This window comes from Rhincodon typus, chromosome 25 (genome assembly GCF_021869965.1).
Source record: "Rhincodon typus isolate 14 chromosome 25, sRhiTyp1.1, whole genome shotgun sequence".
NCBI lineage: Eukaryota > Metazoa > Chordata > Chondrichthyes > Orectolobiformes > Rhincodontidae > Rhincodon > Rhincodon typus.
Window position 1 is genome coordinate 3,207,121 of NC_063356.1, and position 16,524 is coordinate 3,223,644.

The window sequence follows — 16,524 nt, forward strand, 5'->3', positions numbered from 1 at the left end:
ACACACATACATATACACACACACACATTAGGGATGCTGAGCGTAATGACTGAGGGTACATGAGCTGCTGCTCTGAGCTCAGGCAGATACAATGATGCTGTCTGCGGTGTGTACCGGGCCCTCCCGCACCCTTACTTTCATCTTCACGCCCGCCCCGCCCCCCCCATACCCACAGTTGCTTGACCCAGGCTGGAAGCTGCTGAGGAATCGCGGCCACCCGCCGCCTGCTGCAATCCACCAGGCCGACGTCGCAGGAACATTGCGGGGGACAAGCCGAGGAAGAAGCAGCTGCTGCTGCTGCTGCCGCCGCCAGGAGCAGAGCGACCGGGAATAACCGGGGAGCGAGCCCAGGCCCCGCCGCCATTTTAGGATTAACCCCCCCCCCCCAAGAACCCGACAAAAACAAAACAAACCCCCCCCCCCCACCACCCCGGAGCTTACACTCCCCCCTCTCTCTCTCTCTCTCTCTCACCCCCGCTGTGTAAAACCACACAACACCGTAACCCCACCCCCGCACTGACACCGCTCACTCACGGTGAGCCGCCAGTGCCTGAAGACCCTCGATCCGCCGCCCCGCTACCGCTTGCACAAAGCGCCCATTCTCCACCGCCTGCCCCGCCCACAAAGGGCCCAACCGTGTCCCGCCTCCGCCCCGCCGCCATTGGCCCACCTCGGCCACACCGTTGGATAGAATGTACGCCAATCAAATGTGCGGGTCCGCCCATCTCCGCCTTAACCCAGCCGCGGACCCGCCTCCTTACGACAGCCCGGGCTGGCGGTTGGCTACGGCCCGAGTCAATCATTCGCCGGGCTCCACCCTTCTTAAAGGGCAAGGCCACGCTCTCTGGTAACAGCTCATCAAACACCAGCTGAGACCTGCGCCATACAACTGCAGTTGAGCAGGTCCTTTAAGCTGGAGGTTCTTGTAGCAAAGCGGTAGTGTCCCTACCTCTGAGCCAGGAGACTCAGGTTCAAGTCTCACCTGCTGGACAGCTTTCCAATGTTACCTTCCTGAATAAATTAGTTTGGGGGGAAAGTCTTCATGTAGACCACTACTGAGGAAACTTTCAAAGCATGAAAGGGGATCTCATTGAAGTGTGGAGGATTTGTAAGGGACTTGACTGGGTAAATGCTGAGACCAGGGGCATAGTCTTAGAAATAAATAGGCACCAGTTTAAGCCTTAGATGGGGTGTACTGCCTTTTTACAAAGGATCGAAAGTTGTTGAACGTCATTGCCACAGAGGGGTGTGGGAGCAAAGTCTTTGTGTGTATTTAAGGATAAGATAGTTAGATCAGACAGGGAATTGAATTGAATATCCTTTATTGTCATGTACATTCAAAATGCAGTGAAAAGTGTGCACTATGACTCATACGTAAGTGCCATTCACAGAATATAGTACAGAAAGATAACTTAAAGAGAGTCCAACTTTCCTTCCTTGCTGCCATACCATGGCCAGAGTCCCGCTCAGGGCTTCCCAGCACATACTATGCTGCCGAGCATGTCCTGCCCAGGGCTAGAACAGCCCGCGCCATGCCCCTGTCGGGGGCCTACTCCACGTTGAAAATGAAAGCCCCACTCCAGACCTCACAGGCTGACCAACTGATTCAGCCGCTGTCTCTGAAAACACTACCGCCGCTGTTCCAGAGCCCATTGAAGCCGCCTCCCCGCCGAAGAGCTCTCCTGGCCACCCATCGCTCTGGGATTCAGCCCCCACGACGCCACGGGGTACCCAACTCCTCCACTGCTCCAGGACTTGGCCCCTCCTGGTGTCGCTCCGACCCGCCAACATCGCTCCGGTCCACGGTCTGCTGCCGCTGTAGGACACAGCCTGCGTGTTCAGCTCCCGCCCCGTCACCAGAGGCAACTCCTTTCTTCAGGATGGAGTTAAATAGTTGAAGTTAAAAATAGTTAAGTGGTGGGCGGGTGGTGTGGGAATACTGCAAAGGGAAGCGGGAGAGAGAAAAAGAACAAAAAGGAAAAGGAACTGGCAAGCAGAGGAGCTCCGACTGGAACATCTTACCCTGCCACCATCTTGTTTCTACTGTAGGACAATTTATCAAGAATTATAGGGAAAGGGCAGGAAAGTGGACCTGAAGAATATTATTTGATCCTAAATTATTTAAATATTATTTAAATAGGTGGAACAGTCTCGAGGGGCCGAACAGCCTACTCCTGTTCCTCTTTCTCATGGTCTTATTGCAAACGTTTTGATCTACCTATTTAATGAATGGTGAACTTTCCATGGAGGGGATGTAGAAGATATTCACTAGGCTGATACCAGAGATTGCAGGACTGACATGAGAGATTTGGGTCTGTACATATTTTCTAATCAACCTGTTTAGAGATGTTATTACATATCTCTGGAGCATGTGGGACTTGAAGCTGGGCCACTTGGCCCAGAGGTAGGGATATTATCACTGAACCAGAAGAGCCATTGGGCCTGTATTCACCAGAGTTTAGAAGATTGAGAGAAGATCTGATTAAAACGTGTAAAATTGAATTGGAGGCAGTTCACAGGATGTTCACTAGATTAATTCCAGAGATAAGGGTTTTTCTTGTGATGAGAGATTGAGCTGTTTGGGCCTATGCTCTCTGGAGTTTAGAAGAGGAGATCTAATTGAGGTATATAAGATGCTGAAAGGGATTGACAAATTAGACATAGAGAACATTTCCTCATATGGGGCAGTCTAGAATAAGCGATATGGTGTAGCAGATTTAAAACAGAGACGAGGAGGAATTACTTATCTCAAAGGGTCATGAATCTGTGGAGTTCACTCCCCAGAGTGCAGTGGATGCTGGAACATTGAGCAAATTTAAAGAGGAGATAGATTTTTATTGGCAATGGTTTGAAGGGTTATGAGAGTGGGTAGGAAAGTGGAGTTGAGGCCAAGATGAGATCAGGAATGATCGTACGCAGGCTCAAGGGGCTGAATTGTCTACTCCTGCTCCTAGTTCTTATGTTTAACATGGCTAAACAGACTAGATGCAAGGAAAATTTTTGTTTTCCTCAGATCATAGCTGGAATACTCTGAACAGTTTTGATTCCCTTATCTAAGGAAAGATATACTGGCATTGGAGGCAGTCCAAAGAAGGTTCACGAGGCAGAGACCAGGTAGGGAGGAGCTGTCTTATAAGAAGAGGTTGAATAGATTGGGCCTGTACCCATTGGAATGTAGTAGAACGTGAGACAACCTTGTTGAAACATGTAGGATTCTTAGATGAGTCCTGGAGTACTGTGTGCAGTTCTGATCACCATGTTATTGAAAAACCTCCACAGAGACTGGTATTCCAAGTAACCAGGACACCCGTTATTTATACATGGAGAGTCCTTGACACTGATCCAGCTCCCTCAAAGCCAGCTGTCAGGGTGAAGAGGATATCTGATACTCCTGTTTTTAATCAGTCAGCCCGGGCTCCCTATCGGACCAGATTAACAGCTCCAACCAGGGAACTAATATTCTATGAAGTCCACCTGGCTGACCTTATTACAATCACTACATCCCTCCCCCTCTTCCTTAGAAGAGTCACCTGACCCGAAACGTTAACTCTGATTTTTTCTTCACAGATGCTGACAAGCCGGACATGCTGAGCTTTTCCAGCAACTTCTGTTTTTGTTCCTGATTTACAGCATCCGCAGTTCTTTCGGTTTTTATTTTGTGGAGAAAGGATCGCCAGTTGACCAGACATTCTTTACGAAGAGAGTCCTCTTGGATTGCCATGGGTTCCAAGCAGCAGATGTTTTCTGCCTGCAGGATTTTCCCAGTGGGGGCTACTTTGATGTGACCTTCAGGAGTGTGAAGCAATGTCAGCATCTCCTGAAGGTTCTTGAGGAGAAAGGAGGTAAAGGTCACCTCTCTGTCCTGGCCGTGGCAACATTGTTCATTCTCCCTGCACAGAGGAGCTGGGTTATTACAATCCATGTGTACAATCCCCATGTCCCTGTAGCGGATGTCCTGGCCTTCCTAGGGAGGTATGTGCAGCTAGAAGGAGGCAGCACTGATCTGGTGGACCCCTTCAGAATCTGGACCAGCAAGCAGCAGGTCAAGGTGACCCTGAAGGTGGATGCCAATGGGAACATCCTCTACCCGCCCTTCAGCTTTGTGATCGGAGGGAGCCGAGGATACCTGACTTACATGAGGCAGCCTAGAGTGTGCCGAACCTGCGACAGGGCAGGGCACATGGCAGCAGAGTGCAAAGTGACCTACCACAGGAACTGTAAACAGAAGGGCCATCTAAGGACTGCAAGGAATCCAAGAGCTGCAACCTGTGTGGGGAAGCAGGCTACCTGTACAAGGCCTGCCCAAAACGGGGAGGGGGCACTTACACGCAAATGGCCGGAAGTGGCAATGTGAGCTGTGGACCCCCAAAGGTCAGTAAGGTGCCACTTCCCAGCAAGAAAACTGATACAAGGGCCACCCAGAAGGAAGAACAAGCTAGAGTGAGACAAAAGTAGACAGCGCGGAGGCCCAGCAACAAACCCAACCTCCACCTGGACAGATGGAGTCAATGGAGGAGCAGAAGGAAACCAAGGAGGCAGAGAAACAGCCAGGAAAGAAAAATACGTCAGGCCCCCAAAGACCCACAGCAAAGGGAAAGGGGCAGCTGCATGATGGCTACACCAGCAGCTCCTCTGATGATGAAGATGTGCAGAGGGATAGTCATCAACAAAAAGAGACAGAGCACCATGGGGGAAAAGGAGAGGAGCATCCCCCTCCAACCTGGAAATGCCGGACCCCTCCCCCAACAAGAGGCCCAGTGAAACCCAACCTCTAGCTGGTGAGAACCGGGGGTAGTGGGGGACCCACTGCAGCCCAGCTCCAGGCAACTGGGAGATGTAACATTCTGACAGCCCCTCTGTCAGACTCAGAACGGGACCCTGCTGGCTTCATCCCCGCCTAGCTGACACCAGAACAGGACAATCCAGCCTGACTCCAAATATGATCACCAAACTTTCCTTCTCTGTCTGAGTGTATATACACTCTGCACCAGCCAAAGACCTGGATGCATACGCTATTGGGCATTCCTCTCCATTGGGCCACCTATGAGCCAATACTACCCCAATGCTGCACAATGAGGCATTGCATGGCAATGCCAGACCTCGCTTGGGATCATAGTGTGCCAACAACTTAAAGCTGTTTCTTCACTTCCCTGAAAGCTCTGGCTTGGCTACGCAACCAATACCAAGGCTGACCCTTTTTTAAGAGTTGATGCAAAGGTGCCAGGATGGAGACCAGGTAATGTCTGAACTTTCCATAATAATTCACCAGCCCAAGGAAAGACTTAATGTCTGTACAGATGTGGGAACTGGAGCAATTTTAATCACCCTCACTTTGTCTTCCAATGGGTGTAACTTGGTCTTGTCAGCTCTGTAGCCCAGATAGGTCACTTGGGGTGCCTGGAACTCACAGCTTTCCCTTCTAAGGTGTCCATCCACCTTGAAGAAATGTCTAAGGACTATGTGCAAGTTCTCGAATTGCTTCCCTGTTATTCGTGCATCATCTAGATAAATGGTGACCTGGGTAGACCTTGTAAAATGTTCTCCATTGTCCACTGAAAAAATTACACAGGCTGACGATACCCCAAATGGCAGTCTGGTATATTAGTACAAACTCTTCTGGGTATTAATTGTAGCATATATCTGGGAATCCTCCTCTAACCACAATTACAAGTACACATAGCTCATGTCCAGCTTCGTGAAGAACAGCCCCCCTTGCCTGTTTTGCATATCAATCCTCTATGTGAGGGATTGGGTATTTATCCAGCTGCGAAAAGTGGTTTACGGTTTGCTTAAAATCTCCACAAAAACAAACTGACCTGTTTTGCTTCACAATTGGTATGACTGGTGCTGCCCTTTCCACAAACTGGACTATTTTGAAGATTCAATAAAAACCCGAAAGAACTGCGGATGCTGTAAATCAGGAACAAAAACAAACTTGCTGGAAAAGCTCTGAGGAAGTTCTGAGGAAGGGTCACTGGACCCGAAACGTTAACTCTGTTTTTTCCTTCACAGAGACTGCCAGACCTGCTGAACTTTTCCAGCAACTTTGTTTTTGTTCCTTATTTTGATGATTCTTTTGTTTTCCAACCTTCTGATTTTTGCCTCTACTTTTGCCCATGAGGCAAATGGCACTGGATGGGTCTTGCAGAATCGTGGATTGGCTTCCTTGTCAACAGATAAGCCGGCCTTGGCTCCTTTGATAGTCCTTAGACCTTCCTGAAAAACCTCTGGGTATTTAATTAGGACTTCACTCAGACAGCTGTTTTCTAATCAAAAAAAATGTCGAACCAATCAAGGTGAATCTTTCTCAACAATTTTGCCCCATCAAGCTTGGGCCTGAACCTTTTACTCACTCAGTGGTAATTGAACCAGCTGCTTCTCATAAGAGATCAGAAGTTGTACGCTTAATCTGTAAAGGTTCCCAGGCATAGGTTCTCAGTCTAGCTGAGGTCTTGTGCAAATGTAAGGATTGGAATCCAGTGCGAATTTTGTTAAAGACTGGTTCTGTGATCGTTGAAACGGCTGTGCCAGTATCGACCTCCATTAAAACCGGGTGACCATTTAGCCAGACATCTATTTTGATTGGTTCTGATTTGGATGTTGCTTAGTAATTTAACTGTTCCAAACCAGACACGGGTGGACTTTCCAGGGTGTGCATTCTCCTGGATACCGGCCCATGAGTTCTCTGACTCAGTTCAGGTCTAATGGGACTCTTTCCTGTCTCGAGTCCACATACTGGCAGCAACTACAATGGCTTGCCAATTTGGATCCTAATGAAAATTTTCACCGCTTGGTCAAGGCTTGGCTTTGTTTTGGGGTTTTGCTGTGGGCTGACCTAGAGTCCCTCTAGGATATGTCCTGAGGGAGGCTATGCAGTTGCCTTCACTCAAGTGGTGTTCCCCAAATTCAATGGGACTGGCAAGGGTGTCCACTTCCATTGAAATACTCTGCAACTCATATGCTCCACTTTCCGCATTTTGCAATGTTGAAGCCAGTTATAGTGCCTGTTTGACGTTCTGTTGGGCTTCAGCTATTAGGTGCTTTTGTATGGTTACATTATTAATCCCATATATCAAACAGTCTCTCACCATCTCTTTAAGGGTTAAACCAAAGTCACATGCCTTTGCCAGTTATCTTAACCTCATCAAAAATCCCAATACGGATTCCCCTGGTTCTCGAATTGCCGAGTAAAACCAATAGTATCTCAGAATTAGAGGAGTCTTGGGGTCATGATATTCCTTAACTAAATCCATCAACTCTTGAAAGATTTTTGTATCTGGTGTCTTAGGGAAAGTCAAGGTGCTAATAATTGAAAAAGCTGAAGATCCACAAGGTTTCAGGAGAATTACTCATTGCTGTTCATCTGCCCCAGTGTCATTTGCCTGGAAAAAATAATGCATTCTTTCCACATACTGGGCCCAGTCTTCAATGTTAGGATCAAACAAGGCAAGCTTCCCAAATAAGTACATGATGCCAGAAATGCTTACCCCAACTCAAAGATAACTGTTGCGAGTAAATTTCTTCAGGAGTGTCCTTTTCTCACGTAGCCACTGAAATAACTCCACAGAGGCAGGTATCTAGTCACCAAGTCACCCTTTATTTCCATGTGGAAAGTGCTTGACATGGATCCAGCTCTCAGAGTGAGTAGGATATCTGACACTCCTGTTTATATCTGTCAGCCAGGGCTCCCTGATTGGACCAGATAAACAGCCCCAATCAGGGAACTCATATTCTATGAGATCCACCTGGCTGACTTCCTTGTAATTACTACAATTATATGAAAGATATAATTGCACTAGAGAGGGTTCAGAGGAGATTGACCAGGATGCTGTCTGCGTGGAGGGTCTGAACTATGAGAAAAGATTGCATAGGCTGGGATTGTTTTCCTTAGACTAGCAAAGATTGATAGAGGTGTAAACAATTGTGATAGATTGAATAAGAAGGCACTTTCTTTCCAGTAGTAGACGGGTCAATAACCAGGGGGTATAGATTTAAGGTAAGACATAGACGGCTAAGAAGAAAGTTGAAGAGAACATCTTTCACCCAGAGGTTGGTGGGAATCTGGAGCTCACTGCCTGAAAAGATGGTTGAATCAGAAGCTATGTGAACATTTGAGCAGTATTTAGATATTCACTTGCTTTGCCATAGCCTCCAGTGCTATGGGCCAAAAACTGGAAAATGGGATAAATGTAGTTCAGATCTTTGTTGATCATCATGGACATGATGGGCTGAATGGCTTCGTTCTGTGCTGCAAACATCTATAAGTCCATCTCTACCAAGATGACTGAAACAGGTTGCCTGGTCATCTATTCCATTGATGTTATAGTGGAAAGGTTTCTGCATTTCCCTGCATGAGTACATTGAAACAATGCTTCTTTAGAGTTCCAGGGCAGATGAACAATAATCAGACTGAAATACAGACAAGGCTGAAGAGGCAACTGGCCTCCTCCTATTCCTACTATTTCACTTACTATAAAACCCATTTCTGTGGCGGTTTGTTTATTCACTCATGGGTGTCACTGGCTGGGCCAGCAATTATTGCCTATCTCAAATGTCCTTGAGAAGCTGATGGTGAGCTGCCTTCTTGAACTGCTGAAGTCCATGCGCTGTAGGTAGACTGATGGAGGGAATTCTAGGATTTTGACCCAGCAATACTGAAGGAATGGCCAATATATTTCCAAATCAGGATGGTGAGTGGCATGGATGGGAACTTGTATGTGGTGGTGTTCCCATGTATCTGTTGCCCATGTCCTTCTAGATGGAAGTAGTCATAGGTTTGGAGGGTGCTATCTGAGGATTTTTGGTGAATTTCTGCAGTGCATCTTGTAGGTGGTACATACTGTTGCTACTGAGCGTTCGTAGTGGAAGGAGTGGATGTTATACCAATCAAGCGAACTGCTTTGTCCAGGATGATGTCAAGCTTCTTGAGTGTTGTTGGAGCTGCACCCATCCAGGCAAGTGGGCAGTATCTCATCATATTCGTGCCTTGTGCCTTGTAGACAGTGGACAGGCTTTAGTGAGTCAAAAGGTGGGTGATTTACTACAGTATTCCTAGCCTCTGCCCTGCTCTTGTAGCCACTGTATTTATGTAGCGACTTCAGTTGTGTTTCTGGTCAGTGGTAACCCCCAGGATGTTGATAGTAGGGGATAGTGGGTAATACCATTGAATGTCAAGGGATGGTGGTTAGATTGTCTCTTATTGGAGATGGTCATAGCCTGCCATTTGTGTGGCGCTAATGTTACTTACCACTTGTCAGCTGAAGCCTGAATATTGTCCAGATCTTATTGCATTTGAACACAGCATGCTTCAATATCTGAGGATTTGTGAATGGTGCTGAACATTGTGCAATCATCAGCCAACATCCCCACTTCTGACCTTGTGATGGAGGGAAGCAGCTGAAGATGGTTGGGCATAGGACGCTATCCTGAGGAACTCCTGCAGAGATGTCCTGGAGCTGAGATGGCTGATCTCCAACAACCACGACCATCTTCCTATGTGTCAGGTATGATTCCAACCAGCGGAGAGTTTGCCTCTTGATTGAGTTTTGCTAGGGCTCCTTGATGACACACTTGGTCAAATGCAGCCTTGATGTCAAAGACTGTCGCTGTCACCTCCCTTCTGGAATCCAGCTCTTTTGTACATGTTTTAACTAAGGTTGCAATGGGGTCAGGAGTTGAATGGCCCTGGCAGAACCTAAACTGTGTGCCACTGAGCATATGCTGTTTGCTAACATAGTTGATGACACATTGCATCAATTTAATGATGATTGAGAGTAGGCTGACAGGGCAATAATTGGCCGGGTTGGATTTGTCCTGCTTTTTTTGTACAGGACATACCTGGGCAATTTTTCACGTTGTTGGGTAGATGCCAGTGTTGTAACTGTACTGGAGCAGCTTGGCTAGGGGAGCAGCAAATTTGGAGCACAAGTCTTTGGTGCTATTTTTTCTTATTCATTCACGGGGATAAGGGTGGCACTGGCTAGGCCAGCATTTATTATATATATATTTATTTATATTATTAAGAATTAACCATATTGCTGTGGGTCTGGAGTCACATGTAGGCCAGACCAGGTGAAGATACCAGATTTCCTTCCCTGAAGGACATTAATGAACAAGATGGGTTTCTCTGACAATTGACGATGATTTCATGGTTATCAGTAAATTCCTAATTCTGTGCACAGTATGAATTCCCTTATTTCAGGGAGGCTGTAAATCTGTTGGAGACAGTTCAGAGAATGTTTACCAGACTAATACCTGGAATGTGGGGATTGTTTCATGAGGAAAAAGCTTGTGTCCGCTGGGGTTTAGAAAAATAACTTGATTGAAACATGTGCAATCCTAAGAGGACATTACCAAGTGGATGTGGAGAAGATGCTTCCACTTGTGGGAGAATCAAAATAGGGGCTGGCTCCTTTAAGGTGGAGACAAGGAGAATGTTTTGTTCTCTCAGAGGGTCATGACCCTCTGGCACTTTCTTCCTCAAAGGTAGTGGGAGCTGAACCTTTGAATATTTTTGAATAACTCATGTTATTCCATCTTAATTTTGATTTTTCATAAATAATAATTATTTTATAATTAGGTCATCCTCTTCACTTACTATTCAGCTGTTGACACATTACTCACACCATCTGACACTTTTGATCACCTGCAAAGACTTGTTATTCAGCCTGTCAATACTCCACTCATACCATTTGTACTTATCTGTCGGTGCTCTTAATGACCTAGCATTATCATGTCATTTTCTCTCCACCTATATACTCTGTTCCTGAGCGCTTCCCTCCACTTCACCTAATGAAGGAGCAGCGCTTTGAAAGCTTGTGATTTCAAATAAACCTGTTGGACCATAACCTGGTGTCATATGACTTCTGATTTTGAAAGTTTTTAAGGCAGAGGTGAGTAGATTTTTGGTACAGAAGAGGGTAAAAGGTTGACGGAGGGTATGTGGGAATGTGGAGTAATCAGATCATCCATGATCTTCTCGAAAAGGGGGAACAACTGGCCAAAACCTGTTCATATATAAGACATTTCAGGACATCGTAAGGTTGTGAGAAACACCATGTAAATGTAGAGATAGTAGGAACTGCTTATGCTGGTGTCAGAGATAACACAGTGTAGAACTGGAGGAATACAGCAGGCCAAGCAGCATCAGGGGAGCAGGAAAGCTGACGTTTCGGGTCGGGACCTGAAACGTCAACTTTCCTGCTCCTCTGATGCTGCCTGGCCTGCTGTGTTCCTCCAGCTGAACACCTTGTTATCTATGTAAATGTAGGTGCTTTTCATTTCTTTATTCCGTTTGAGTGAGTAATTCTAGTGAGTGTATCACTGGCTCTCCTTTTTGCCCTAAAGCAGCATCAACAATATTCTCAGCATGTTATTAAACACAGAATGAGGCCTTTCAGCCTGCCAAGTCTGCACCAGCTTTCTAAATGAGGATTTCACTGAGTACCATTCCCCTGTCTTCTCCCTCCACAGTGCTCCTTTTCAAATGACAGGCTAACTCTTTGAATGCGCCTCTGCGACAATCTCAGAAAGTGCATTCCAAACCCTAACCACGTGCTGTGGAACAAGTATTTTCTCATATTGCATTTGCCAATTATTTTAAGTCTGTGCTCTCTCATTCTTATCACCTGTGGAAATGATTCAGTGACAAGCATGGGGCTTGAACCTGCAGCAGTCCCATACTGTACTGACTGACTGAGGATGATATCATTACACAATTTGACTGTCTACTTACATGACAGTATTTACAAAGTAAATATCACCGTGACTAGTTCTTCAAACATTGTTAAGAAACAGCTATCTCATAGAATTAGGCAGACATGCTTTTAAAGTCTGACCTGACCAAAGGCACCACACTCCTCAGTGATGTCAGGGGCTTGCCGTGCCTCAATTATTAGCTTTCTCACTCCCGAATCTGACCATAATCATTTAACCTAGACTGACATTTTACTGGGGTACTGACAGAATGCTACACACAAAAACAGGAATTGCTGGAAAAACTCAGCAGATCTGGCAGTATCTGTGGAGAGAAAACAGAGTCAATGTTTCAGATCCAGTGATTCTTCTTCAGAGAATGCAATACTGTTAAAGGTGCAGTCATTCAAGTGAGGATTTAGCGGGGTCCTGTCTGTACTTACCAAGGCATGTCATGTGATGAATAACGGGAGTGTTATCACTGGTGTTCTGGTTAATATTTATTCCTTAACCAGGTCATGAATACAGATCAGGCGGCCATTATAACATTGCAAGCTTGTCAAGAGAAAATGATTGCCACATTTTCTAAGTTATAGCAGTGACTTGAAAAAGCACTTCAATGTCTGTAAAATACTTTTCGAGGGTGAGACAAGTGCTTAAAAAGTTGAGCTTTGACAATTAGATCCAAGATATGAAATTCTCATTAACCTATCACTTTATAGATTTAATGATATAATTACTGTGTACAGGGCATGATTCTGATCCTCAGATCAGTCTGGCATGTTTCACACAATCATTATCATGAGACAGCCATCTGTTACTCTTTAATTCCAAACTTTTAGTTCATTTGACACCAACACTGATGTTGCTGAGGTCTAAAGAGAGATGGTTATAATTTTCACTACGCTTGTGGATAAGGACTACAGAAACGAAACTCTCCATGTCACCTAATGCCTGATTGTCAAAGCTCAACAATAAAACAGAGAGAGAAAAAAATCTCATTGCATTTATATAGTGCCCTCACAACCTCAGGATGATCCAAAGTACTTCACACAAACTGGAGGACTTTAGAAATGTTGTCATAGTAGTTTCAGAAGCAAATGTAACAACTATATGTGCACAGCCAAACTCAAGACTAGGAACTAAATTAATGGCCAAGTATTTGAGCTCAGAGATTGGCCAGGCTGCTGAGAGGATTTCACTAATCATCTTTTAGCTGTGCCAGAAGATATTTTATACTCCCTTGAAAAATCAGTTGGGGCATCAAGTTAATGACAAAGGGTCTTTAACAACAGGTTGCATGAACAATATCAAAAAATTACTGAGTAACTCAGTCCTAGTTCTAATAATAGAGCACCCCTTACGAGAGGTTGAGTGTATTATCTGTTAATATGTCCTTGGCATTGTGACTGGCGTCATGCTCTCAGAAACTCTTTCCCATTATGGTTATATCAAATGCTAGGGGGCATGGATTTAAGATGAGAGGGGAAAGTTTAAAGGAGATGTGTGAGGCAATGTTTTTACACAGAGGGTGGTAGGTGCCTGGAGCATGCTTCCAGGGAAGGTGGTAGAAGCAGACACAATAGCAATATTTAAGAGACTTTAGACAGACACATAAATAGGCAAGGAATAGAAGGATATGGACCACATGCAGGGAGATGGGATTAGTTTAGAGTGGCATCATGGTTGGCACAGACATGATGGGCTGAAGCGCCTATTCCTGTGATGTACTGTTCACTGTCCTACGAACCCACCCACCCACCCCCCCAACAATTGATCTGACTGGTGATTGCAAGGTGAGGGTGGGGGTGACCTGTCTCTGCTGGAGAGAAACCTATCAGGGTCTTCAGTCTCATCTCCTTACACCTTTCTGGCACCCAGGGTGTTTCACGACATTGTGCCAGAAACTCCCACTTTGAGAGGACCTTCACTTTTCCCCCTCCAAGTTTGAGACCTCATTAGAGTACGAGATTAAATAAAGACTTGCATTCACATAGCACCTTTCATTATCTCAAGTGTCCACAAACGCTTCACAGCCAATGAAGCGCTTCTCAAGTGCAGTCACTCTCATAATTTTGGAAACACAGGAGCCATCCTACCTATAGCAAGCTCCCACAAATATCACTCCTGCCGGTGAGCCCCATGGTTGTATGTTTAGGTTCCACTTCAGAGACTGGGTCATGTAACCCAGCCTGACACTGGCAGTGCTTCACTGAAGAAATACTGCACTGTCGGAGGTACTGTTTCAGGTGCTTCTAACAGATGGAATAGATTCTGTTGAGAGAAAAGCAGTGGTATTTTCCTGGCACTGGCACTAATATTAGTCCCTCAATCAATATCAGAAACACAGATGACCCTGCTCATGATCACTTTGCTGTCTGTGGGATCTTCCTTTGCTGCCTTTTGTATCTTATGGTAGTGGTTGTGCTTCTAATAAGACCTTCACTAGGTATGACAAAGTAGTGAAATATGCCACAGGAACAATGCTATTAACTTCTGTTAATCCATTTCATGTTGTGATGGAAGTTGTGTTATATCTTACACTTTAGCATTTGGATTTTAACCTGGCGGCGAATTGATGTGGTTGGTTCTGTGAAGGTAATTTTTTTAAAGCAGGTCAGAAAGTCATTTAGAATAGTGAACTAAGTGTGTCAGTTATAAGAAAGCACATGATTTTAGTTTAAGTGCCTGGTAGGACTCCTGTGGTGTTAATGGAAGAATGTTTATTCTGTTGAGCTTACAACAGGCCAAAATGTCATTAGTTTTAGCTTTTCACTTCATCTCAGAAGAATTAGACATACAGTTCAGGAGAAAAAAACTGCTTCTTCCAGCAAGAGAATCAAATTTCAGGTCAGGGGAATCAGTAACCTGAGCTAAACTGTTTTAGTCTGTGAAGTTTTCAAGCCAGGAGAGTTTGGATAGAAATCTTCAAGTTGTTAGAACTGAAAAATGTCCAGGCTTTCGCATGGAAAATTTCATGACTTAGACTTGAAAAGGAATCATAAAATAGTCTCCTAAGTCCAAGGAAAAGAAACTGGGAGAAATCAGTGAAGTAAGAGTTAAAAGTTAACTCTTGAAGAGTTGCAGATGTGACTGCTATCTCTGTGGAACTGAGTATCTGTAATTAGATGGTGTTGAGAAAGACATTGAAACATAGTTTTGGCATTTTTGCTAAGATCTTTCATGTTTTTCTTTATCATTTTGTTTGACTGAGACTTGTCTTTTGTAAAATAAGTCTTTATTCAGTTGTTAAAGAACATCTTCAGCCTCATGTGAATATATTTCAGTGATTACTCACCACATTAACCAGCTGCAAAAAATCAAATGTACATCCAGTCAAAATCAGAAATTGCTGGAAAAACTCAGCAGATCTGGCAGCATCTGTGGAAAGAAAGCAGAGTTAACGTTTCGGGTCCATTGACCCTTCTTCAGAACTGATGGTGGCTAGGAAAAGGATGGCTTTTATACAGAAGTTGGGGTAGGGGGAGAGGGGAAAAATAAATGATAGGTAGAGATAGAGCCCAAAGAGAGTGAAAAATTCTCTCTCACCCTCCGCCCACTCCATCTTCTGTATGAAAAAACACCTTTTTCCTAGCTACCATCAGGTCTAAAGAAGGGTCACTGGATTCAAAATGTTAGCTCTGATTTCTCTCCACATGTGCTGAGATTTTCCAGCAATTTCTGTTTTTGTTTCAGATTTCCAGTGTCTGCAGTTCCTTCAGTTTTTTTGTCTAGTGTACAACCTGTCAGGCCTGGGTTTCATTCTGGGATTAGACTGGTCTAATATTACCATTATGACAATGTAAAGGAGAAAGACAATACCCTCCATGTAGAACAGTGGGTTTTGTATTGAATTGGAAACTAAATGAGAAAGAGTTAAAATATTGTTAAGCACGTTGGCCAGACGTGCTAGCCACCAATGTTCCTTTGAAGAGCTGACCATTGACACTGTAGATTATTTGTGTAAATCTCAGCCCCTCAGTTGATCCGTGGAACCTGTCAGTGCTACTCAAACAGAGTTGTAGCAAAATCCCTGTTTAATACTCAGGGTCTGACAAAGAGTGTGAGAACTAGGACACAGCAGCTGTGATCAGACTAACAGATAGAGCCCGCTCTCTGATGAAACCTGCTAAAATAAGGACACACTAGCCCAATGCTGGAGCTTTATTATACAGCAGGAGCGACCACAGACAAGGCTGAAGCGAAGCAGTGAAGGTGATTATTAGAGCTGGGTAAAACAGTGGGGTGGGGAGACGTTAAAGTGAAGTGGGTAGTTGGGTTACTGATTATGTTAGAGGTTGGTTAGCTCAGTTGGCTGGACAGCTGGTTCATGATCCAACATCACAGGTTCAATTCCCACACTAGCTGAGGTTGCTATAAAGGTCCCACTTTCTCAACCTTGCTTGAGGTGTATTGACCCTCAGGTTAAGCCACTAAATCAGTTGCCTCTGTCTCTCTCTCTCTCTATTGAGAATATGGCCCCCTAGTGAGCTGGGTTGAGGATTATAGTGAACTGGGTATTGGGAAACAGTGAGCTGGGTACTTGGGGTTGAAAGTTCCTTCAATTGAGTCAGTAGTTGTGGATATTTTTAGATAACTTGTGCAGATATGTCTGGAGCCAATGGGATTAAAACCCAAACCTTCTATAAAACCTTAAGAAATAGGATCAGGAGTAGGCCATTCAACCCCTCAAGCCTGCCCCGCCTATTCAATAGAATCATGGCTGATCTGATATTCCTCATCAACAACAACAAAAACAAAGTTGCTGGAAAAGCTCAGCCGGTCTGGCAGCATCTGTGAAGGCGAAAACAGAGTTAACGTTTCAGGTCC

At 45.0% G+C, this 16,524-nt stretch overlaps 1 protein-coding gene across 2 annotated transcripts in view; it reads right to left on the reverse strand.

Moving 5' to 3' along the window:
- Positions 1-614, reverse strand: part of lrig2 (leucine-rich repeats and immunoglobulin-like domains 2) — a 79,588-nt gene extending 78,974 nt beyond the window's left edge. The window contains exon 1 of one of the 2 annotated variants that reach the window (XM_048612132.1): positions 174-614. In XM_048612132.1, the coding sequence (XP_048468089.1) occupies positions 174-364 (191 nt within the window). In that variant the 5' untranslated portion in view covers positions 365-614. The remainder of the gene's footprint in view (positions 1-173) is intronic. The other variant, XM_048612133.1, reaches the window with a different exon arrangement.
- Between the last annotated feature and the right edge of the window lie 15,910 nt (positions 615-16,524).